Source organism: Sceloporus occidentalis, unplaced genomic scaffold (assembly GCF_023333645.1).
Source record: "Sceloporus occidentalis isolate IW3139 unplaced genomic scaffold, rSceOcc1.0.p SCAF_6, whole genome shotgun sequence".
In the NCBI taxonomy this organism is placed as follows: domain Eukaryota; kingdom Metazoa; phylum Chordata; class Lepidosauria; order Squamata; family Phrynosomatidae; genus Sceloporus; species Sceloporus occidentalis.
In genome coordinates this window covers 113,863,771-113,888,921 of record NW_028316986.1, presented here as the reverse complement: position 1 = coordinate 113,888,921, position 25,151 = coordinate 113,863,771, and the positions used below count along the sequence as shown (strand labels likewise).

Sequence of the window (25,151 nt, the reverse complement as noted above, 5' to 3'; positions counted from 1 at the left end):
TCTCCATTTTAAAAGGTCCCAGCTTAAGGGAAACCTCCCTTATTGTTTTTAAAAGGTTTGACTCATTGTATGGCAGCTATGCATATTCTGGGGGTGGGGATGGGGAACATGCATATTTGAGGAGGGATATCAATGTAGTAGTTCATCACAGAAAGATTAGTGTAGAAGCTGGGAGACCTGGGTAGTACAAAAAGGCTGCATTAATAAGTTTCAATATCATGCTACATGTTGTGCTACATAGTGTGATTTGTATTCTCAAAAATTCTGCTGTGTTACCAGTGAAATCTTTGTTTCATTTTTTAAAAGCACTATTTGAATAGCTTTTTATGTTGCATTATTCTTCTTTAAGCCCATAACACACTGTGTATAGTGTTGACATTAGCTGAGCAATGACATTATCAGAAAGGAAATTTGATGAATCCAGCAGATGTTTTATGGTCACTGGGAACTCTCTGGATTTTGTTTTCCCTCATTCTTGGGAATCATGTCCTAATTTTAGCAAAGTCTTTCTGGTCCAGTGGCCAAAACCCAGACCAAAATAGCTTGCCTGCAAACCTCAGAAGAGCTGTTACATCCTAAAATTTGGGTCCTCACCCAACTGTATTTTCTCAGGGATTTATTTATTATCATTATTTTACAATTTTAAAAAATGTACAGCCTTACAGGTCTAAAGCTTTTACAGAACTGATATTTACAGGGTTTTGTTGTTGTTGTTAGGTCTTCATTTTTGGCTTATGGCGACCCATGGGGTTTTCTTGATAATATTTGTTCAGCGTGGGAATGCTTTTGCCTACCTCTCAGGCTGAGAAAGTGTGACTTGCCCAAGGTCACCCAATAGGTTTCCATGGCTGAACCCTGGGGATTTGAACCTTGGTCTCCAGTGTCACAGTCCAATGCTCAAACCACTACACCATCCTGGATCTCTTACAGGGCCCTGACATTTAACAGGACTTTTACAGTCTGATACTCTACAGCGCTAAGGCAGTGGCTCTCAAACTATGGGGCAGAACCCCTGGGGGGCGTTAGACTTGGAGACGCCTCCTCTTCTCGTACCTCTTTATACATAACATTTGCATATCTATTTAGTTAAATATTGAATTTACCTAAATAAAACTAATTTTAATGGTGTTATTTCCTTATAAAATGTTAAAATACAAACATACATGAATATACAAATGGAAATGCACACACTAAATAAAATATTTTTATTCATATACTACATTGAGTGGGGGTGTGACATCCGCATGTCGATGTAAAGTGGGGTCTCAAGAGTAAAAAGTTTGAGTGCCAATGGTCTAAGGGATTAGAAAGGGGAGTCATGACCATTGCAAATATATGCTCCTATTTGATATTTACAAAGGCTCCTTTAAATGTATTTCTCTTCTTCTCCCATGCTCCATCCCCCGAAACATCAGAAAGCATTAAAAATGGCAAGTGAGGTGTCTAGTTGCTATCACTGCATGGCTTCCTTATGTGGAAAACGGTATGCCATGAAAGAGGAACATCCTTACTGCGTGAAGTGCTATGACAGCCTCTTTGCTAACTTCTGTGAAGAGTGTAAGAAGCCTATTGAATGCGACTCCAAGGTAAGAGAGTGTGGATTATTCTCACAATCTACAGCTCATCCAAAAAAAATGTAGCTTTTACTACAACACCCAGAACTTCTTTAATGGCCTTGCTGTCACAAACAGGGAGGAATCTGAGATTGTCCCCAAATATAATACTTCCTTGCTCAGGGAAAAGGACCAACAACAGATGGTGACTTTCTTGTCAGTGGGCCAACAAATCCATGCCAGGTCTTAGTTTGACCTTTAAAGAAGCTGTTCAAGAGGCTGAACCCTATCACTAAACTAAATCCAACATCTTGCATGGATCTTTTAAAGATCAACTTAAAATCCAAAATTGAGTAATCATCTCACTACACAGCATTGCTCACTTCCATTCAGCTAACCTAGATGTTTTTAATGTTAGTTACTAATAAGAGCAGAATCACTCTAAATAAAATATTTTAGAAAACAATACTTTCAAAATATAGACACACTCAGTTTGCCAATATCCCACATTGACAACTTAATTACATATGCATAACTAAGTAACATCTCCTGGCCTGACCCACGCCACCCCAACGCTTCCCAAGCCCACCTTAATGGCCAGCAGTCACATTGGACAAAGGATCAGCTGTCAAACAGGGCTCAAGGAAGATGACATTTCCAGCCCTCTCCCATGACTGAAGGAGGCTGTGACAATCAGAAGAAGAATCCCTGTTGCAATTCCTAGTCACAGCCTCAGTCACTGCTGAAAGGGGCTGGAAACATCCTCCTCCTTGAGATCTGATGGGGATCTGAAAAGACCTCCTCCTTTATCCAATGCAGCCACGTTCTGTAAAGGTGTGGGAAGGGGTTAAGTACTGATTACAGATCTGTATTTCTTGCTTCTACAGATATGGTGGTTATAGATCTGCAATTCTAGTTTATAAATCCATAATTGCAATACAGAATAGGATGGATGGGTCGGTGGATAGATTAGATAGATAGATAGATAGATAGATAGATAGATAGATAGATAGATAGATAGATAGGATGGACAAAGAGCAATAGATGCAAACTACAGGAAAAGAGAATCCACCTAAACATTAGGAAGAACTTCTTGACAGTAAGAGCTATTTGACAGTGGAACACATTCCTTCGGAGAGTGGTGGAGTCTCCTCCTTTGGAGCTTTTGAAACAGAAGCTGGATGGCCATCTGTCAGGGTGTTTTGATTGTGTGTTCCTGCAATGCAGTAGTTGAACTGAATGGCCCTTGAGATCTCTTCCAAGTCTAGGATTCCAGATAGATAGATAGTTTTGGTGATGTAAGTATGAGGGAGGGAGTTGGCCCCAGGCCTGCTGGCAGGGAAATTTTATCATCCTTCTTCGGCTACCTAGCTCTACTGCTGACTCATTACTGGTCTGTTAGATATAAGAGATGAGGAAGAGGGACAAATCAATTATTTAAAGCTGCCTGCAGGTTTTTCAAGTACTTGCTTCAATGCAATTAGCTGCTGTGATTCATTAAGTTATCTGTGCCAGTCTTTGGCCTCTGTGTGGGAGAGTAACTGAAGCTAGTAACCCTTGTAGTTGAGTGAGGGGGTGGGATGCCAGTCCTCTTTGCCAGCCCCTGGACTAATCCCTGATGCTGGTGACTCAGCACACTGCTGCCCACCATAAACTCATAATGGAGTTTTCCTAGTGGCATTTAGTTTTCTTCTGTCAGAGACAGCCTAAGCATAAAACTGACTGCAGTGGTTGTGTATGAAATAAGGGGTGATGTGCTGATCCACAAGCTATGTCTTCCAAAAAGAAAACAAAGACACCCCCCCCCCAAAAAAAAAAACCTTCAGAAAAAGGTATCAACATAAAATAAGTATCAGAGTTTTGAAATGACATTATTTGGGTGATAGTTCCCAGAATCTACTCCCCAGCATGAGCAGTGGGTAAACTGGTTTAGGGATTGCTGGAATTATAGTCCAAAGAAGTAACATTTAGCATCTGTTCAATCTTCTCCAGTCCAATCTCTCCAGACTTAACACTTCTTACCAATCTCTAGCCATGCAGGACCTGTGGCTGGGGATGCTGGAAGTTGTAATCTGCCATATTGTGAGAGGGAACAGGTTGGGGAATGTTGGATTAGTTTATAAACTGTGACATTAATCTCCTGGAAAGATACAGAAGGTTTTAATGGTTTGCAGATTCCCAGTAGACCTAATAGAATGGGTCCCATTCATCATCTAGATTCAGCAGCTTTATATACAGGGGGATGTTAAATTGTTCCATTAACCTCAATATAATATCCTAGTGTCTTTAATATCTGATATTTTAAAAAACCCAGCAAGTTGTATCATTTTAAGAACTCATTCCAGAGAGATTGCAGTGCTGATTTCCTTTTCTGTTCTGAGTTTAATTCAACTGATAAAATCAAGAAAAACTTTTAAAATAAATTCCACTGACAAATAACTGATGAAAAATGACTTCCCTTAGTCTATTCTACAGATGGCCTCTAGTGTAGCTGCTAAGATTCAAGGAGAGTTTCACTAGAAAATAAATGACACTTATCATTTATATGTAATAACACTGTCTCCACAAGCAAGATTCCTCAAAATAGATGTGTTTGGATTAAAATATTTTATTCACTAAATGACAACTTAATTTTGTTTATCTCTCAATGTCTCCTCACTCATCACAGAAATGACATATTCTGGGGAACAGGGGCAATCAAGAGAAAACAAAGTTTAACTTCTCTGAGTTTGTTTCTATTAATCTTTTCTCTCATATCTCAGGCTAAATTTTCCTTAGATTTATCCACACCACAACGGAGCCTGTAAATAGCATGGAAATCTGCTTTTTCCTTTGACTTTAATATTGTGCTTTCTGTGGTTGATGGGGAAATGGTAGGTTGGGCAGTCCCATCTCTCCCCCCCCCCCACTCGCGCTCTGTCTGACTGTCTCCATCTCTACATTGCCAGACCCCTATAAACATTGAATTTTAAAATTGTTAAGTGGGGGGAAACACATAAAATTGGTCAAATGGAGAGAATCTGAGTTGAAAGCTGACAATTCAGTGGTAGAAGTACCTGTTTGGTGTACTGAGAGGCTATGCAGACTGCCCCTAAGGGGTGGCCTGCAGCCACCTCCAGCTGCACCAGATCAGGGCCTTGGCAACTACACACCATAGCCACAATGTGGCCTTTCTAGGGCACAAAAAGGAGCTGCAAAAGGCGTCTCCTTTTTGCACCCTGGAAAGCGTGTGATAGCCACAGTGCCATGGCTTTAAGGTGCTCCTTTGGTGCTGTGTTTGTAAATGCAGTGCCAGAGGAGTGCCCTGGTGCTGCGCGCCATCACACCATCATGGGAGCAGAGTCGGGCATGCATCATATGGATGCCATGCCCCAACTCTGCCCCCAGGCCAGTCTTAATGCTAGTCAGCCCCTAAAACTGCCAGTTTCCATCCCTGAAATCTTTCATAGGGGTTGAAAAATATTCCTCCCTGAAACCTTGCACCAGGCAGGCTCAAGACATTTTGTTGTCTGAGGAGGACAAAATAGCAACACCATCCATTCTATTAACAGAAGTTGACCAAATTCATAGCCGCATCTTATTTTCAACACTAGCAAAGCTAGAACATCCACCATTACAGCAAAGGACAGCAGGCTAGCTTATGCTACCCAAGGAAAGTGACAATGCACTCTCAGATCTTTCTTGCAAAAATTTAATCCCTCCCCCCCATAACTGTTGTCTGAGGCAGCTTCTTCAGTCTATCTAAGTGTATGTGTGTGTGTGTGTGCACACGCGCGTATGTATGCCCTCAAGTCTCCAGTTGGCCTATGGCAATCCCATGAATTTCACAAGGTTTTCTTATATTCAGAAGAGTTTTTTTTTTTGCCAGTTCCTTCTTCTGAAATATACCCTGCAGCACCTTGTATTTGTTTCCAGTCTCCCATCCAAGTACTAACCAGGACTGACCTTGCTTTGTTTCCAAGATCAAATAGGCGTTGGTGTCTTTAGGGTATTTTGGCCCATCTACCAAATTGTGTTGTGTGCCTTCAAGTCATTACCAACTTATGATGACCCTAAAGCGTAATGACATTTTCTTGGTAAGGCGTTTTCTTGGCAAGATTTGAGCAGAGGAGGTTTGCCATTGCCTTCCTCTGAGGCTGAGAGGTCATGCAGTCGATTTCATGGCCAAGCTGGGAATTGAACCCTGGTCTCCAGAGTGATAGTCCAACCTCAAACCACTACTCTATGCTGGGCCTCCTACCAAATTGTATGGCAGATTAAAGTAAGGAAAGGCTGAAGAACATGAGCCAACAGACTTATTGAAAGTAAGGCAATTTGATATTTTGTGAACTGTATGGCTATCACATGTTAGAACAGATACAATTTAAATTTGTTAAAATCATGATTATAGTGGGACACTTGTTTCATTAGCCCTTTATTAGTTGTATACTAATTCCAGAGTAGAAGTGCAAAAGGACACACTGTCTTTCTCTTTATGACTTCTGATAAATAGACAGTCTTGTCAAGTAGACCACAAGATTGGAGAACAGGGAAGAAACCACACCACACACACATTTCAAAAAAGACCAAGGCCAAACAATAGAATATTATCACCTTTCAGGTCACTTTTGACAATGATCCTGAAGCCTGCAGTTCATCAGTCCTTCCAATTTGATTCTGTCCAGCTGGATTTTTTCAAGGAGTCAAATGCTTTTTATTAACATACATTTACTATCTCAAAGGATCTTGCTTATAAAGGCCTCCATTGGCACGAAGTGTGCTTCAAATGTGCAAAGTGCCAAAAGTCTTTGGTAGAGAAGCCCTTTGCAGTCAAAGACGAGCTCCTGTTGTGCACAGAGTGCTATTCCAATGAGTATTCATCCAAGTGTTTCCACTGCAAAAGAACCATTATGCCTGGTAAGAGAAAAAGAAGTGATTGCTGTTTGTTTGTTCACTGTGATTAAATGGGGATTGTTGTTGTTGTTGTTATTGTGTGCCTTCAAATCCTTTCTGATTTATGGTGACCCGAGGGGTTAACCTATCATGGGGTTTTCAGGGACTGAGAGTGTGCGGCTTGCCTAAGGTCCCCCAGTGGATTTCCATGGCTGTTCAGGCAATCAAACCCTGGTCTCCAGGGCTGTAGTCCAATGCTCAAATCACTACATCATGTTGGCTCTTTCTAAATAGAATTATATGATACTTTTAATAAACTTTGATCCATTAGTTAGCATGGCAAAAGTATGACTGTGTCAGGAGAAAACATTTTCCAAGAGCTTTCTCAGACAAGTACTTTATTGGATGTGTAAGCAAAGTCCTATACCCTCAAACATTTCACAGATGAAAACCAGGACATGAGTGGCCAAGCAACATCAGAGTATGGTGAAGACTGCAAAAATATGAAAACACAAGCTAGAAGAGGCTACAACCATTTGCTTTTGCCTGAGTCTACTGGGAAGAGCAATATTCCACCCCTCCTCCCACTCCTGCTAGGTGAATGGAGTGCCATTACTTTTACCTTTTGTACCTATAAATGTAAGCTGATGACAGTGGGAAAGTAGTAGGAGGAGAGAGAAACTGGGACATTTTAAATAAAGCTGAAAAAGTGAAGGGAGGCAATGAATCATGACAGACCCTGCCAAATCAGGAGAGATGAAGGGCATGCAGTCCTTATACAATGAGGAGAAAGTTAGGCCATAGGGCCAACTGTCACCCTCTCAGCATCACAGTGTGGCCCTTGCCCATGACACCATCACTTGGAGGTTTTGCTGTTTCTGTGGGAGTGTGTGTGTGTGTGTGTGTACCATTCTAAAATGTGGAAATGGCTCTCTTAAGGTTCATAGTCCTCTATCCATTTTCATGGTCTTATGCGCAAGGGACTAATGGAGGGAGAATGAATGGGGTGCATGCCCATGGCGCGCACCTACACATCCCCATGCACCCATACCTATACTCAAGCCAATGGGGCTTGAATATAGACAAAACTCCATTTTTGCAAGGGGTCCGGAATGGATCCCAATGAAAAAGGAGAGGTGACTGTAGTTGCCCGCAATGAGAGCTGTAAAATAAAATATGCCAGTATTTTTTTACCCACCCACTACAGTAATGTGGCCCTTGTAAACTTTCTCTGCAACTGAATTTGGCCCTCGAGCCAAAGGTTGTTCCCTACTCTTCAGTTTCACATTTCATGGAATTTGCTATTTGTGCATATCTTGTTTAAGTGTTGTAACTTGTAAACTCCTATGGACTTTATCATACAGGGGGAAATGGGGAGGGAAGCAGGGGTTTAAATTAACATTATCCCGTGAAAATTGCATGATTGCACTGAAGATTTTCACACACGTTATGATTGAAGAGGACTTATCCCAGCAATAACCACAGGGATTCCCCTGTGAATGATTTGTTGCTGTTTATTACCTGGTTATTGACACAATTAGTCCTCTTTAATCGTGATGTCATGTGAAAATCTTCAGCACATCACCCAATTTTTATGGGATAAGGTTAGTTTAAATCCCCGCTTTTGCCCAATTTCTCCCATGTGAGAAAGTCCTATATTTGCAAGTGGTTTTGGGTCATTTTGGCCAGTTTGGGGGTTAAAAACCACACAAAAATTAGAATCATAAGAGTTGGAAGAGACCGCAAGGCCCATCCAGTCCAATCCCCTGCCATGCAGGAAATCTAAATCAAAGCATCCCTGACAGATGGTTATCCAGCCTCTGTTTAAAAACACCTAGCACACCCTTGTCCTAATGGGTTTTAATGAGATCTTTCTCCCTTGAAATGAAACACTCTTAGTGGTTCCACTTCAAAGAGTTTCCCAACATGGCCCTTGGAAAAACTACAAATCAAGCAACTGCTTCTTAGCAGAGCCCTGTCAATCCATAAATCCATTTTTCTTCCTTTAAAAAAGTTTCAATTCAAGCTGTCTCATGCTTGGTCTTTGAAAATGACAGATGTAGAGTGAACGGTCAAGGTGCACTGACATCTGACATTTTTCGAACATCTGAGGGCACCTAGACACTTTCTGCCTGCCCATGAGTTATATCTAGTTGTTTTGTCTTGTCTTATTGCCTGGTTTTCAGCCACAAAATGGACTTCCCAATTGGAGGGATTAAGAAACAATTCTTCCTTAGCATTTTGAACGGTGTGGTTAATGAACTTATTTCAGAACAATGACTGGCTCAGATCCCAGCATATTTGTGGCAATTTCTCCCTAATACTTTAAACAGAATGAAATAGAGGATAACAAGCTCACTAAAAACGTTTACTGGTGCAGGTAAAGTACAGTAATGAAATAATTTGTGGGTCCTCCATGATGCTAAAATGCAATCAAGCAGTATTGACTCTCCCAGTTTTAAGCTGCTAGTATCTCAAAAAGGAGCTTAATTCATTCAATAAGAGGCTGTATAGTTTTATGCTTCACAGGACACACGGGAGCTGATTAGAGCCTCATTGTTTTTATTATTCCATTATTATATATTCAAGAGAGCTGTTCTCATGATCTGCCTCCCTCCTCTTTTTGGGTCCTAAAGCTTCCGTCACATGGCTGTTTGCTTGCTTGTTTCCTCCTACTGGATGCAAGGCAGCTTAAAATATTTTTTAAAAAAATAAATCTAATACAACACAGTAAATTATGCATATTAACTTATGCATTTATTTAAAAGAGTAATGAAAACACTTTCCAACACTACATTAATAAACACATTAAAACACCAAATATCCAGCATATCTATTTCAACTTAGTTATCAAAGATGCAAGGGGAATAAAATAACATTATGTTTCCTCTATAAAGTCAAACAGGGAATCCCTTTGGGAATAAGAATCTAGGACCAGGCACTAAGGCCCTGTTCAGACTGGCCTGAAAGGTTGGCCTGGGAGCAGAGTCGGGACATTGCATCCAGATGATGCACACCCTGACTCCAGGATGACCTGATGCTCCACATGGCACACAGCACCATGATGATCCTACAGCACTGCGTCCATACAATGCAGCGTTGAAGGAGTGCCGTATAGTTGCAGCAACATAGCTATGGCGCCCTGGAAAGGTCAGATTGGGGCTGCAGCATGAGGTTGCCATGGCCCAAATCCGTCTAAAGAAGAGGCTGCCCCTTTGGGGCTGTTTGTACAGCCCCTAAGAAAGCTCCACATGTTCCCACCAAGCTTATCTCTAAGGATGAAAGAAATAAGGTAAGGACCTCCTCCTACAGATCTTAAAGACTGGACAGAGTCCAGTTGATAGATATCTTCCTTCAGATAACCTGGATGTGAACCATAGGGCTTTGTAGATCAGGACCCGCATTCTGAATTGTGACCAAAATTGGAGCTGGGGTCCATGAAGCTGTTGTAAAAAGAGAGCTGTGTGCATTCTGTAACCAGCCAGAGTCAACAATCTGGCTGCAACATTTTGTACCACCTGCAGTTTCTAAACATTTTTCAAAAAACAGCTCCAAGTAAAATACGTTACAGTAATCCATTCTCAAACAATGCCCCTGAAGTGCCCTCTCAGAAAAGATGGAATTGGAAACTTCCAATTAACTAGTGCTTTTGTATGTGTGTAGCTTATTCATTTGACAAATGTTTGCTGCTTACTAGTGTTGTTGTTGTGTGCCTTCAGGTCATTACAGACTTATGGCAGCCCTAAAATGAACCTATCACAGGGCTTTCTTGGCAAGATTTGTTCAGAGATGGCCATTGAGAGAGTGTGACTTGTCCAAAGTCACCCAGTGGTTTCCATGGCTGAGCAGGGATTCAAAACCTGGTCTGCAGAGTCTTAGTCCAATGCTTAAACCACTGTATAACACTGTTCATTTTGTTCACTATTACATTATTCTGTTTATATTGTTCTCACAGAGCAGTTCATTAGGGAACAGATAAATTAGTTGTAAAATATTTCTGATTGTCTAACCCTGTCTAGTTGTTCTTTTGCATGTTGAATCGACACACCAAGATGAGGAACATCCTAGTCTTAGCCTTGCCTCCATACACATACTCATCAGTTGTCATCACTGTTATCCCCCTACATGTGGAAAATAAAAGGATGAAGTGGAAGTGGATATTCACTATCAATGGACAGTCTCCACCTTAACTGGTAATCTGGAAATTCAGGGTTTTGATTCACATGAAGTATCATTCTGCCTGTGGAGGAAGAGGATGGAACTGGGAACAGAGGAAGCTAAAGCTAATGTTTACCCCCTTCTTGTGTGTTGATTCAACATATGCAATAACAATTCAGTAGCCCTTCTTTCTTCTGTTTCATTAGGAAAAGCATAAAACATATAAAAAGGGCAAGATTTCCTAAAACTGTAAAATCTTAGGGAGAAAATGTTGAAGTAAATGTGATAAAATGCAGAGGGATCCAACATATAGCATAATATTTCTCCTCCTTCCATATATATATATATATATATATATATATATACACATACAATATATATATATATATATATATATATATATATATATATATAATCTGTTTATATATTCTGGAATTAGGTTTGTATTGACCTTTTGCATTTGACCAAAACAAACTTGACTGTAGCTGTAAATGTACTCAATAATTGAGTACTTTACTGTACTTAATAATGAGTGATACAGGGGGGAAATCCAAAGATAGTATCTTTTTTAAACTACCATTTATAAAATGCCAGCAACGGGCCAATAATCAGACTGAATTTGCAATTTGCTTTACAGGTTCTCGTAAAATGGAGTTTAAGGGAAACTTTTGGCATGAAGCTTGCTTTGTTTGCCAACATTGTCGGCAACCATTAGGAACAAAGCCTTTGATTACCAAGGATGATGACAATTACTGCGTGCCCTGTTTTGAGAAGCAATTTGCTCAGCATTGTTACTCCTGCAAAAAGGTAACACAATGAGTGCATATACAGCTGGCAAGCTAAGATTTTCATCATGATGGGTTTGCTGCACTTGGAAAGAGAATAGCTTTTGATACCATTTATTATGGGACCTCTCCCTTTCTGTTCTGTTCTTTCAGGAACAGCATTCTGAGAGCCAAACAGTTTTTATGGCCTACTCCTTGAGGGGCGTATGAGAGTGAGTGGGAGTGTATAGTAAAAATGTAACATGTCCATCTTCTGGCCATTTCAGTGGAAGGACAATCAATATATCACAGAATATTGCATATTGCACCAGAGCACACAGAACGTTTAGAGCAGAGCACTAATGTGTACTTCACTTTTTTCTTTCTCCCCAGCTGCCATGTATTGTCTACAATTTCACTGGGGTCATCTTGATGCTTTTCACTTTGAAAATGCCACACATTTTGTTGCTGCTCTAATTAGCAGCAGAAGCAGAAAGATTAGTGACATGTGGCTTGACTGAGGTGCTAAGGATCATGCTTATAATAAAGGACATTTCATCAAAGAAGTCACCAAGCCTCTAAGATAACCTCCAAAAAAGGTTTTGGCAAAAAGGTTGCTTTGCCCCCCCCAAAAAACGTCCCCCAGCGGATATGGGGAAACTTCTTGATGGGTTTGGTCCCCTTCCCACAAGAATATGTTAATCATAGGAAAAAAATTTAAACAAGAAAGATACTGGAGGTTAACACTTCTTTTTGGAAAAATGGCATCTCCCAGGCTTAAAAGTGTCCAGTAGGTTCCAATATCATGGTGAAATGCTCTGTAGGGCTCCTTGTGGTCCCCAGGGAGTGTGGTGGAGTGTTTATAGCCCTTCCAAATCACAAGGGGAGACAATCTGGCTGCCCTTAGGCCCCTTCAGCTGTGCACCTGGTGCCTTCTCCAATGGAAGGAAAGCAAAAGAGATGGATATGGATAATCCAAATTAGAGCATACCCATAAAATCAATGGGTACTTCACAAGTTCCACTGATTCGGTGGGTCCACTCTAATTGGAACTGATAATTGGATTTTGTCCATGTGTATGTGTCTTCAGTTCACCTATCAACTTATGGTGATTCCATGAACTTCATAGGGTTTTCTTAGGCAAGGAACACTCAGAAGTGATTTGTCATTGCTTTTCTCTGAAATACACCCAGTATTCCTTGGATCTATTAATAATCTCCTATCCAAGTGGTAGCTAGGATTCACCCTTCTTATCTCCCAAGAGCAGATGGGATATGGTGTCCTTAGGATATCTAGGCTAAATAAGTATTACAGAGATGTGAGAAGAGGTGTTTTTTTTCCTTCTCATGAAGATGACTCCATGGCAAGGTTGATCTCCAGCATTTAAGAAACTAAGCAAGGACTAGTAACTAATACAGGTATTCCTCAGTTAATGAAACTGATGTGTTAATGGACATTATTTCTTTGGCTGCATTTACACTGCAGAATTAAAAGTGTAAAAAGACTTTGTGAAAAGGCTTTGTTAATTCTGAAGGTTAAAACTATTACCAAGCTCATCAGCTTTTCCTAATGCCCACTTCATATTCATTAGGTGATAACTACTGGTGGTGTGACTTATCATGACCAGCCATGGCACAATGAATGCTTCCTTTGTAGTGGATGCAAGAAACAGCTTGCAGGACAACAGTTTATTTCCAAAGATGAACTTCCTTACTGCCTTGAGTGCTTCAGCAGCCATTACGGAAAGAAATGCACAGCCTGCACCAAACCCATTACAGGTAACTATTATCTGGCTGGCATCTTCAAAGAAAGCCATTGACAGCATTTGTACTTTTTATGTCTGCATTGTAAACAGTTGTGGGCTGGGCCCTTATCCAGCAATCTTATTGGCTAGGGTACAGCTGTGTGTGGAGAGCAGTGGCATAAGTGGAAAAATGGCCACACACTGTGATGGGAGGGGACATGGATGAAAGTCATTTCTATCAGGAGAGAAAGCTGACCTGTACACTCCTAAGCTGCTTATAAGCCAGCAGGGCAGCTCAGATGGCAGTTGAGTTTGCTTTCTCTGCTGTCCCCTGCTCCAAAATGACTTACACTGGTGCAGTGGACATTGGACAGGCATAGGGCACCAATACAATTTTGGTCTTAACAGCAGCAGCTCATAATTTCATGTTAGTGAGGCAGTGAATCTGCTCTGTTTTTCATCTGAACTCATCACAGCATTTCTGAGGCTCGGTGTGTGTGATTTGCTCAAGGTCACCCAGGAAGCTTCCATGGCAGTGCAGCAATTTGAATCCTGGCCTCCAGGGTTGTAGTCCACCACTCAAACCACTGCATCACACTGCCCATTTGTAACTGATCTGTATTCAAGTTTACAATCATGACATTATTGCCACAATTGGAAATCTCCCCCCCAACCTTCCCTTAACAGCCAGCAGCCATGCCAAATGGTGAAGGTCTGTTCTCCTGGTGATCAGGGTTCAGCAAGATGATGTTTCCAGCCCCCACCCAACAGTAATTTGTGATGCAACAATCAGAAATGGGACCCCTGTAACAACTCCTTGTCACACTGCAAATTGCTGAAAGAAAGGGGCTGAAAATATCATCTTGGTGCACCCCAGTCACCAGCACATTAGACTGCTGTCACTCAGTGTAGCTGACAACTGTTAAGGTAGGTTTGTGGAGCTGGGTCAAGAGATGATATGTAGTTACATGTTCATAATTGTGTCTGTAGGATCTCAACCCATATTCTGTATTGACTTGCACTGCTCATGGCAGTCAATGACTGGCATGTGAAGACATTGTGATATGTGTGAGTGATACTACATTTTATGGGCCTCAATCTAATCCCCTCGGTATAACCTAAATATCTGCTAGCGAACATGTGCTGTATACCCTCCCCCAACTTACCGTAAGGCCCTTCAAGATGCCCTGCATTCTTCTTAGCAAGCAGACAGGATCAGAGGAACAACTCCATAGCCAGATGCACAATTATGACATATGTGCTGAGACTCCCAGAGGACCCCTGCAGATCTCAGCACTGATGTCATCATTGCATGTCTGGCTACAGGGATGTAGCCAGATGCTTCTGTGATCCTGCCTTCTCCACACAAAGCACAGAATGGCCATACTGAGGGGTGGGGGCTTCAAGAGCTTTACTGTAAATTGGGTGGGCTTTGGGCACTGCAGAGGGAGGATGAGAATACAGCTGGTCCTCCATATCCATAGATTCAAATATCCATGGTTTGAAAATACTTACATGTCTCCCAAAAAGCAAACCTTGATTTTTTAAAAAATTTTATATAAGGGATGCCAATGTGGTGTAGTGGTTTGAGTGTTGGAATATGAATCTGGAGACCAGGATTCCCACTTTGGCCATGAAACCTGCTGGGTGACCTTGGACAAGTCACATGTTCTTAGCCTCAGAGGAAGGCAGTGGTAAACCTCCCAGGAACAAATTTTGTCAAGAAAACCCCATGATAGGTTTGCCTTAGGCCGTCACCATAAGTTGGAAGTGACGTGAAGGCACACAGTAACAACAAAAATGTCATGGCTGGAATACTCTTAAGAGTATTTGCATGTTGGATGAAATTTTATTTTAAATTTGTTTTTGCATTTTAAATTGGGTGAAAGCTATTGTATCTAATGGGGCTTGAGCATCCTCAGATTTTGGTATCCACAGCAGGATGTGTGGGTGTGCCGGAACCAAAGCCCAGCAGATACCAAGGGACTACTGTATCATTCACTGCAGTGCCCCCAAAATGGACATTTGCATGGGTAAGGGATACGTACCCATGCAAATGGTCCAAAGAGTATTTGGGCCATTGAGTGTTAGGGAGGGAAGGGGGGATATTCAGCCACCTCTCTCAGAAGTGCCCATCTATATTAGCACAAAATTAAACCTCTGCTGGCATTAGGCAAAGTGAAACTACCACTTCAACCTGTAAAAGTTGTAGGCCTGGAAGCAACAAATTGACGTTGGAAATAGCTATGTCACTGGGCCTGCCTACAACAGGTGTGGCAGGAGATGCTGTCTTGTTCCTGGTGTTTGGGAGAATTATACTCAGTCAGAGCTGATGCATTCCCCAGAGGTGACACCAACAACAGGTAGGTTGCCAGCCAGCCACCAACCTGTTTAGATCTAAGTACCCCTTGAATCCCTCCACTGGTTGAGAAGCATATTGGGGGTTAGGTAGGGTTCTGGTTGAGAAGCATAGGGCTATGATGGCGAACCTATGGCACGTGTGCCACGGGTGGCACGAGACCCCATTTCGCCAGGCACGGGCCAGGAGAAGAAGGAACAGGCACACGCGTGCCCATTCCTCCTCCTCCCTGCCTTTTCTTGGTCTCCAGGTGTCAGCCAGAAAATGGCGTTGGGGAGAAGAAGCCAGAGGCATGCACCACTGTCACCTCCTCCCAGCCTTCTCCCAGCTTTTAGCTGTCTCTTCCAGACAGTTGAAGGCCGGGAAAAAGATGGGGGAGGAGGATGCGCATGCCGGTGGCTCCTCCCAAAGACCTTTGCTGGCCTCCAACTGTCTCCAGAGAGAGACAGCCGGGGATACAACAAGGTCTGTGGGGAAGAGCGACGGGCAAAGAACTGTTTGAAGCATAACTAACTGTAAATAAGACTTTGCCTTACTAAACCTGCTCTGAACAAATCTTACCAAGAAAGCCCCATGATAGGTTTGCCTTTGGGTCAGCGTAAGTTGGAAATAACTTGAAGGCACAACAACAACAACAAAAACAACTCACCTGTCTGCCCCTCTCTCTCTCTCATTTCAGCAGCTAAAATTCTTATTCCTTCCTCAGTACAATTCAAACATTCTCTATACATGCAATCTGGGAAACCTCTGTACTTTAGATAGTCCATTGGGGGTGGCGCCAATGGGAATCTAAATGTCTTCTGGGGTGTGACTGTGTGTGTGTGTGTGTGTGTGTGTGTGTGTGTGTGTGTGTGTAATTTTGTCCATGTGATGCTAGAAACATCTATCTTTGCTTGGCAGCTTTTAAATTCCCAAAGCTGAAGAACAGATCATGCCAGTAACAGGAGGGAAAAACTGGTTTATATATTTGTGTTTAAATGGCAGATAATTAAATGCTTGGCAAACACTCAGAAGCAGTTTAAAAGTACTTTAAGACCATTAGCCAGATCTCTTAAAAATAAATTGAATGTCCTCTTGCCCCAGTTCCTAGGAATAAAGTTGCCAAGAGATTACTAATCCTGAAATTCAAAGAAAGAAAGGAAGGAAGGAAATTCCATCAGCTATGACTTGGCCCTTCTTCTCCCCTCTCCTTTTTTGATGTGTAGTGAACTCTGGGATTTCATGTGCATGAAAGGTTAATTTCAAGCAGCCAGGCACTAATACTCCTCAGCTCCCAAGAAATTGACTTTTTAGGATACTCTACAATGAAAGTCTACAGTGTATTTTCTTAAAAAAGAAAAGAATTTTTTTTTATAAAATATAAAATCCTTTGTATAAGAATAAAACTGAAAGGATTTACTACCTAGATTGTAGAAATTAACCAGGTTGAAGATCTTGTATACATTACTTATTGCCTAGTGCTTTGTATGCAGGCCCAAGGAGAAAATTCCTGTCATACATGCATATTCACAGACACTATATACATTGTTTCCAATTAATAGCAACCCTATCATGGGGTTTTCTTGGCAAGTTTTGTTTAGAGGGGATTTGTCTTTGCCTTTGCCTTCTTCTAAGGCTGAGAGTGTGTGACTTGCCCACAATTACCCAGTGGGATTTGAATTTTGGTCTTCAGAGTCATATTCCAAAATTTCAACCACTACACCACACTGGCTGTCTCTTATATATACATATATACACAGTAGCCTCTCCCAAACCACAGGGGATCCGTTCTGGACCCCCTTGCAAAAATAGCGACTCACACATATTCAAGTCCCATAGAAAATAATAGGGCATTTTCCCACTTTCATGGGGGTCCTGTGGAACCCCAGTAAATGTGATGAGTTCACTGTCTGTATACACACACACACACACCCTTCTGTGTGTGGTGCGGTTAACAAACAGAACTCATCCATGCTCAATTTCTTGTGTATTGTAGATAATAACTCATAGTTATATGTTCAGTTGTCCAATAACCACAATAGCTGGGTATTTCTGACAGTTGTAATCCAAACAAACAAATAAAAACCCCTCTAAAACATTTTTCCAGACTGTTCCCATGAGACCCATAGCTCAGCATCATATTACATGTTGCAATGAGATGGCACACTACCGCTTGTTTCAACATAAAACAGCTTCATTTGTTGACCTCCAGCTATGTGAAATTCATGTAGGCTTTTTTGGGATAAACTAAAGAACTTTATTTATTAGAGCATAAACTGAATGCCTTTGTGATCTGCTGAAAGGTACACATGCAGTTTAATTTATCTTCCCCTGCTTTCTCTTTCCAGCTCTCGGGGGAGCCAAATTTATCTCGTTTGAGGATCGCCACTGGCACAGTGACTGCTTCAAATGTGGGAAATGTTCCAGCTCCTTGGTGGGAAAAGGCTTCCTGGCCCAGCAGGGGAGAATCCTTTGCTGCCTTTGTGGTAACACCACATAGTCAAGAGATCCATTTACTTCCTCTGAAATTTCACCGCTAGGCCATCAGATGTCTGTCAACCAAGTATAATGGTTGTTTAGTTGCATAAATTGCTGTTCTATCGTAGTAGTGTACCTTCTTTGTAACCACTTTAAATAACCCTTGTTCTTGTTACGAAAACAGCTTCCAATATGTATTAACCTGGAAGAGTTTGTTGTTTGTTTTCTTTTCCTTGGAGGAGAGTGCACTCTGCTGTTTGAAATACAGGGAGGTACAGTTTTTCAACAGAGATATTGTCCTTAAATTCTAATAAAGAGAGGCTGTAAGATAGTATGGCTGAAGAAACAGAAAACAGGACTTTTCCAACAGCACAATACGCATCTTTTCCTGGCACCACCTCTGTCCTTTTTAAACCGATAGGTCATCAACAAACATTGGGGGGTGGGCAGGCCAAAAAGGTGAAAGAACAGCACAGCAGAACAACAAAAAAGGGAAGTTTGCTACCTCTGGTGTTGTCTTTCTGCATAATATCGCAAAATCAACCCATACCAAACTAGAGGTCTCATAGGAGTTCCATGGTTGTAGCACCAACCTGGTGGATGCCTTTGTCCTTTTCAAAAATCTAGCAGATGGATGGACATGTCAAGTTTTGTACTGGGAATAGGAGAAATGTACAACAGAAAGAGCTGTTGTGGAGTCAAAGGCTTTCATGGCCGGCATCCATATTTTTTGGTGGGATTTCGGGCTATGTGGCCATGTTCTAGAAACCACTTGGTAAAATGACACTATCTACTGGAGGTCACAAAATTGTGCGAACTTTAGAATGTTATGGACTACCAAGCTGTTTTGGAGTGAGTGAGCTCCTGTACTAGTTTGATTACACAGGCCTGAAAAACTGAGAGTCTTTGATGTTTCTGTATTGTGATATGTGACTGAATAATATTATCCTTCGAAGAATTATCCTGCAAAGAGTACAAAAGAGGTAAAAGTCTGTTAGAAGACTTTAATTTGTTGATATGAAACAACAGAAATCCCATTCAAAAACACTAAAAGAAATCACACTGGAACATCAGCATCCTCACTTAATCAAAGCTGAGTAACAACTGAATGGAGAAAAAAGGAAGAGAAATAGGTGTGGAACAACATTTTTATTTTATTTTTCAAATTCAGCACCCAGAATTATATTTAAAACAGTTATAATAGTGAAAACATTTTTTAAAAATCTATGTTACCCTTATGTGCTTGGAAAGATCCTAAACTCTCAACTTTGGAGCTTATCCCACTAACAAATAAGACAGTTTACTTTTTCTGGCTAGAATTCAGGATCCGGGATGCCCCCAGATGTTATCATACCTAAATTGTCCCCGATTTAGGCAGGATGTTGCCACCCAGATGCATCCTGTGTTAAAGCATCGCCCAGCCAGCACTTTTTTGAAGTCGAGGAGCTTCCGACTTAAAAAATTGGCTGGTTGAGCGAGGTTTCGACCCGGGTGCATCCAGGCGACAGCATCCCAGCTAGATAGGTGGCGATTTAGGTATGATAACATCCAGGGGGCATCCCAGATCCTGAATTCAAGCCGGAAGAGGTAAACTGGCTTATTTGTTAATGGGATAAGCTCCTTTATTCACATTATCAGGATTCAATGCTAATTATGCCAGATCATCATCTACAATGGAATAGGAATTATGTTGCTTTACAGATATTGGCTGAGATCCTACATTGAGCAGGCAGAGTGTAATGCTCTAGACCTCACAGCTCTGTCTCCTCCCTCTGTCCTGGCAGCTTTCAAGCCCCAGAAGAAGGGGACCATGTTACTGCTTACTGGTGGGGATGAAAGGGAAGAGGAAGGGATTCACATGATGAAGTATCTGGTTTCAGCTTGGGGGATGGGGATGCATTCACAAATGGAATGCCCTTTCTTTCTGTTCCCCATGGAGCCAAGATCAGCTCCAGCTTACCCCTCTGATTGCTTTCCCATTCTCTCCCATCCCCACAGGTAAGCAGCAGCAGAGGCCCCTCACAGGGCTTACCTGGGGAGAAGGCTTTGAACAAGGCACAAGCCCACACCCAACATAAAAAGAGACGTAAACATGTCTAAGGCACACTTATGTGCACATAGGTCTCTAACAGGATGCCACTCATAGTTGGAGTACAACTCCCCACAGAGTGAAGGGGAAGGATTTTGGGAGTTGCAGTTCCCTAACATCTTGAGAGCTACTTGATTCCTATCTCAAACAAAAAGAGCTAGCTATTGACCTGTGTACACCTGTAAGTAGCCAAGACTCTGGTTCACGTGAGAGAGGAGCAGGCCCTTGCATGCTGAAAAGTAAGGAACACAAAATGATCTTTCTGCTTACCTCAAATGGCCATATGTGAGTGTCATTTGGTGCAAGGAGGATTACACTGTGCCCATTCCAAACTACTACATACTATTCTTGGCATGGAAAAGGTAGGCTTATTATACCTGCCCTTTCCTACTGGTCTTTTGTTGTTGTTAGAAGCACAAAGAATGTAACAGAAGTACACAAACCAGTACCTAATAGCTCACAGTTGTTTTCAAGAAGGGGGACATTTGCCTATTAGGAAAGTGCTGGCCTTTTCACTTTCCTTATTCATACATTCTACTGTAAATGGATAGTTTACAGGTTTCCTGCTAGCATTTCTTGAGCCAAAAGGATGACAGACAGCTACAATCAGTAGTCTGTGCTGCCCTTTTAATGCTTGGGATCCATATTTGTAATCAGCAGTTTTATTTTGCTCATTTTTCTAAAGCTAAAATGTACCACAAGCCATACTCCATCAGTAATGGTCTGGTTGCCCCCATCATACCTGCAAGCCAGCCTATCTTTGCATTATCCTTGCTTGCCAACTTCAGCTGCCTGCTCCCATACAATTTCTCCTCTCTACAAGGCTTCAATTATCAGAAAAAGAACTAGGTTGCAAGGGCTAAAAATAAAAATCACAGATGGAGACACATGTGTGCAATGATTTATAAGAACTGAATGCATCTATAAATACCAGGTGGTTGGATTGTATGACCTTAGAACAAAAATTAGAACTCACCTAAAATAATTGACTTGTATCACTTTTCACATAAGTAGTTTTTAAAAGGCTTGTACAAGATCTTTTTTTTAAAAAATTAACTGTGCATTTCTTGTTTTTGAAAGACGTTTCCACTAATGACATAATCATGCTTCACTTGTTGCATTGTCTTAAACTTGAACTTCAAGGCTGAACCTCGGGGGTTAACAAGTCATTAAGGAGAATGTGTATTCCCTGTGATTAACTCATGTTTTCCTTTCCACTACAGGGTTTCCTTAAAGACGATCCTTAGCAGTTTTGAAATTAATGCTTTCCAGTGAAGAAAAACATAGTATGCTAACTGTAAGTTACACGTGTGAGGAAAATTATGCAACATGACTAACAGACATCTTTTTTCGGTGAAACTCCCCTGTATGAACAACAACCACCACCTCTTCCTCAGTCCCTCACCAAACACCATGGTAAACACATTGTTGAATTTGATCCTCAATAACTGTCCTGCCCTTGTCCTTCTAAGGAAGTTGTGTCCTCCTGAATCACATGAGGTATAAAGAGCTGGTCTTTTGGCCCATGCAGTATAGCTTCAATGAAGATTTTCAGACCAGTGTTTAGGTGCTGGTAAAATGCTGCTAAATCATTTAGGAAGTGCATGTGTGTGAAAGCCTGATGGGCTTCCTAAACATCAGGGGATTGTTGGTTCCCCTCCAGCATCCCTGAATGATTATTATTATTATTATTATTATTAACCTTTATTTATGAAGCACTGTAAATTTACACAGCGCTGTACATGCAATCTTCTTAGTTAGACGGATCCCTGCCCTCGGGCTTACAATCTAAAAAGACATGACACAGAAGGAGAAGGGAGTGGTGGAGGGAAAGGGTAAGAGGTCCAGCAGTTCCTCTCTACCTCCGAGGCCTGGACCAAGGCAGATGGACTGGAGGGAGGATTCCTATGAACTCAAAGTTTCCATTCGTAGGAATTTGTCTGTCCATGAATGATTTGGGGATGCTGGAGGGGAGCTAACAATCCCCTGACATTTAGGAAGCGCATGAGGCTTTCACACATACACGCTTCCTAAAAGATTTAGCAGCGTTTTACCAGCACTTAAGCGCATCCAGATATGGAGTATATATTGCTTTAAAAGAATGCCATAGAATCATAGAATCGTAGAGTTGGAAGAGATCGCAAGGGCCATCCAGTCCAACCCCCCTGCCATGCAGGAACTCTCAATCAAAGCATCCCTGACAGATGGCCATCAAGTCTCTGTTTAAAGACCTCCAGGGAAGGAAACTCCACTACACTCCAAGGGAGTGTGTTCCACTGCCGAACAGCCGTTACTGTCAGGAAGTTTCTCCTAAACCAATGAGTCACCACAGTCCTCCCATAACAACAGCTACAACAACTGTATTACAGGAATATCAATAAGAATAAAGACAGTTATAAAAGATAGGAACCCTTCCTTCATATGAATGTTTAAGAATTTATGTTAGCTGGTCAGTTTTCCAATGCAACATCGAATTAGGAATACCAGAAGTAGAAATGCATGCATATTATTATGGATACCATCTTGCACGAGTATGAAGCAGCATTAAAATTAATGGATGTCTGCATGCATATCGAGCAGCAAAATAAATCCACTTCCTAGAAATATTGGATTCTCTTTTACACCCACTAGGTGGCACAACACTGCTGCTGTCAAGATAGAAGGGATGCTGCTTGATCTCTGAATTCATCAGTGTTGGATCAGAAGATAGCCAATAAGGCAAAGAAACAAAAATAGAAAATTAACTTTGAGGTGGAATCAATAGACACAGTGTTGACTTCAATGTTGCTAATATTGATTTATGCCAGAGTTGCACCTGGTCCAATAATGTTATTAAAAATTTCCACCCAGCATGTTTCCATATTATGCGATTTAACACATGGATTGAATAGCATCCCTCATTATTTATGTGTGGTTAATACCGCATGCTGGGGGTGCCATGGAAACTGATACACAAATCTCTTGAAAGTGTTCTTGATTCTATCACTGTTCCCACCAGGTTTATTGCAACTATTTAAAAGTAGTCAGTGTGGTGTAGTGGTCTGAGCATTGGACTACAAGTCTGGAGAACAGAGTTCGATTCCATACTTGATCACAGGTGACCATCACACATTTTCAGCCCCAGAAAAACCCATGATAGGGTCACCTTAGGGTCACAAACCAGAAATGACTTCAAGGCACAAAACAACAGCACTGTGCCTTGAAGTTGCCTGTTGACTTTGAGAACCAGTATGGTGTAATGGTTTCAGCACTGGACTATGACTCTGGAGAGCAGGGTTCAAATCCCCACTCAGCTATGGAAACCCACTGAGTGACTTTGGGCAAGTCACAATCTCTCACCCTCAGAGGATGGCAATAGCAAACCTTGCCTGAACAAATTTTGCCCAAAAAATACTGTCGCCTTATGGTTGCCAGAACTTGGAAATGAGTTAAAGGCATACAACAACAAGTGTTCTACCCAAATCATATAGATTCAAGAATGCCTCGGTTAATAAAGCGTCTGACAAAGACATTCTTTTCTGCAAACTTTTTTTAAAAAACGGGAATCCAGCCCACTTCGTTTTCTTATCTTCTGTCTGGAAGTCTGTTTGCTGCATTGGCACTGGAAAGATGATGAATGATGGCTGGAGAAAGACAGCCTGTCAGTGTTCAGTTGCAGCATCATGTCTGAAGTAAACAATGCAATAAACTTGACCTGGGAAATAATGGGATTCTGCTCTAGGTGGTCCTACTGTAGCTGTGTGTACTTACACACAAGAGGCGATGTAAACAGCTGCCTCCAGAATCACCCTATCGAACATGTGTGAGGAGGAACACAGAAAGAAAAGGGGGCAGGAGATTAACCAACTTCCTCATTTACCCAGAAAAGTTTCAAAAATATAGATCAATGTTTTGCTACCAAAATGGAAATAACAAAAAAAGCGGAGGTTACTGGGGGTGGACAAGGGGATCATTCTGTAATGCACTTTGGAAGAGGCATTCAAATGAATGGCCTGAAACCAAACAGAAATAGATCTAAGTAATCCATCTCATCCAAGAACTCCTGGAGTTGAGAAGCCACCACACACTCCAGCATCTTGCCCAAAAATGGAAGGTTGGAGACTGGCCTATGATCATCCAGTATAGTAGGATTCAAGGAAGGCTTTGTCAGAAGTGGTCTTACAACACCCTCCTTCAGGCATGTTGGGACCTTGCCTTGTTGTAAAGAGGCATTAATCATGTTCCTTATTCACTCAACTAATCTCATCTCTCCAGGAATCCTGTCCATACCCTCAGTCTGCACAAATGGAAGAGTATCCATCAACACTGGACAAGCAAGGGTCAATGATTCATCCATGGGGCCGGTATGAACTGTGGCATCCAAGTCAGAAAGTGATGGGCAAATTCTTTGTAGCAGGCTGCTGAGTAGCTAAAATTCTCCTTTGGGCCAGATTGTAACAGATCCCTGACCACTCGGAGGTTCTGTGATAATGCAATGGTGGCAGCCAAAAATTTTGCAACGCGTATTGCCCCACAAGAGGCCTTTCACCTGCTTTCTACAGTTCTTCAGAACTTCAGTTCTACAATATTATGGAGGGAGCTTTGTGAAGGTGTTGAAGCTGAGAGACTACTAGGAAGAACATTTGAAACGAGCCTTCTAGGCCTGAGAGTCGAACTCATACGTATGATTTATTTCTTACTAACTGAAGTGCCCAATGCTTTCCGTTTCTTTACCTAATGCTCCAAATGTATTGTTTTCTTATTCCCCCTATTCCATTTCTTTACCCCAGGAATCATACCACCAGTACCTCATTCAGCCTACTCTTTCTTGTTCTCCTGTCCATTTTTAACCTCAAGAATTTATCAGCAGATTCTTGCTGTTTTCCAACCCCACCCCCGCACCTTAATATTAGTAGCATTAGCTCAGACAGCCCTCTCTTGCTTTCTAGCCCCTTAAAAATATTACTATCACAGATGTCCGCTTTTTATTTGAAATTTGTATTGAAATAGCCAATGCAACTTGCGTGGCAACCAAAAACATTGCATCAATTTGATACAGCCTGAGCACTGATTTGGGTAAAAGTTTACAAAATGTAACCCTCAAAAACATAAATAAAGGGTTTAGAATATATATATAATATGAAGTATATATAAAACACAACACAGAAAGCTTGGT

At 41.5% G+C, this 25,151-nt stretch overlaps 1 protein-coding gene across 3 annotated transcripts; it reads left to right on the top strand.

The window, feature by feature from the left end:
* The first annotated feature begins 1,427 nt into the window (after nucleotides 1-1,427).
* On the top strand, nucleotides 1,428-24,971 carry LOC149311282 (four and a half LIM domains protein 5-like). 3 transcript variants are annotated; one of them, XR_016281622.1, is made up of 7 exons: nucleotides 1,428-1,586; nucleotides 6,275-6,449; nucleotides 11,221-11,390; nucleotides 12,939-13,125; nucleotides 17,778-17,915; nucleotides 21,220-21,293; nucleotides 24,251-24,971. XR_016281622.1 is itself a non-coding variant. In XM_089528534.1 (5 exons), exons 1-5 carry the CDS (start codon nucleotides 1,428-1,430, stop codon nucleotides 17,927-17,929), a joined length of 843 nt encoding a protein of 280 aa, XP_089384660.1. In that variant the 3' UTR covers nucleotides 17,930-18,785. The 3 variants fall into 3 exon arrangements, 1 of the variants encoding a protein (XP_089384660.1); XR_016281621.1 differs by lacking the exon at nucleotides 24,251-24,971 and adding an exon at nucleotides 22,628-22,657; XM_089528534.1 differs by lacking the exons at nucleotides 21,220-21,293; nucleotides 24,251-24,971 and having other exon boundaries at nucleotides 17,778-18,785.
* Nucleotides 24,972-25,151: the final 180 nt, after the last annotated feature.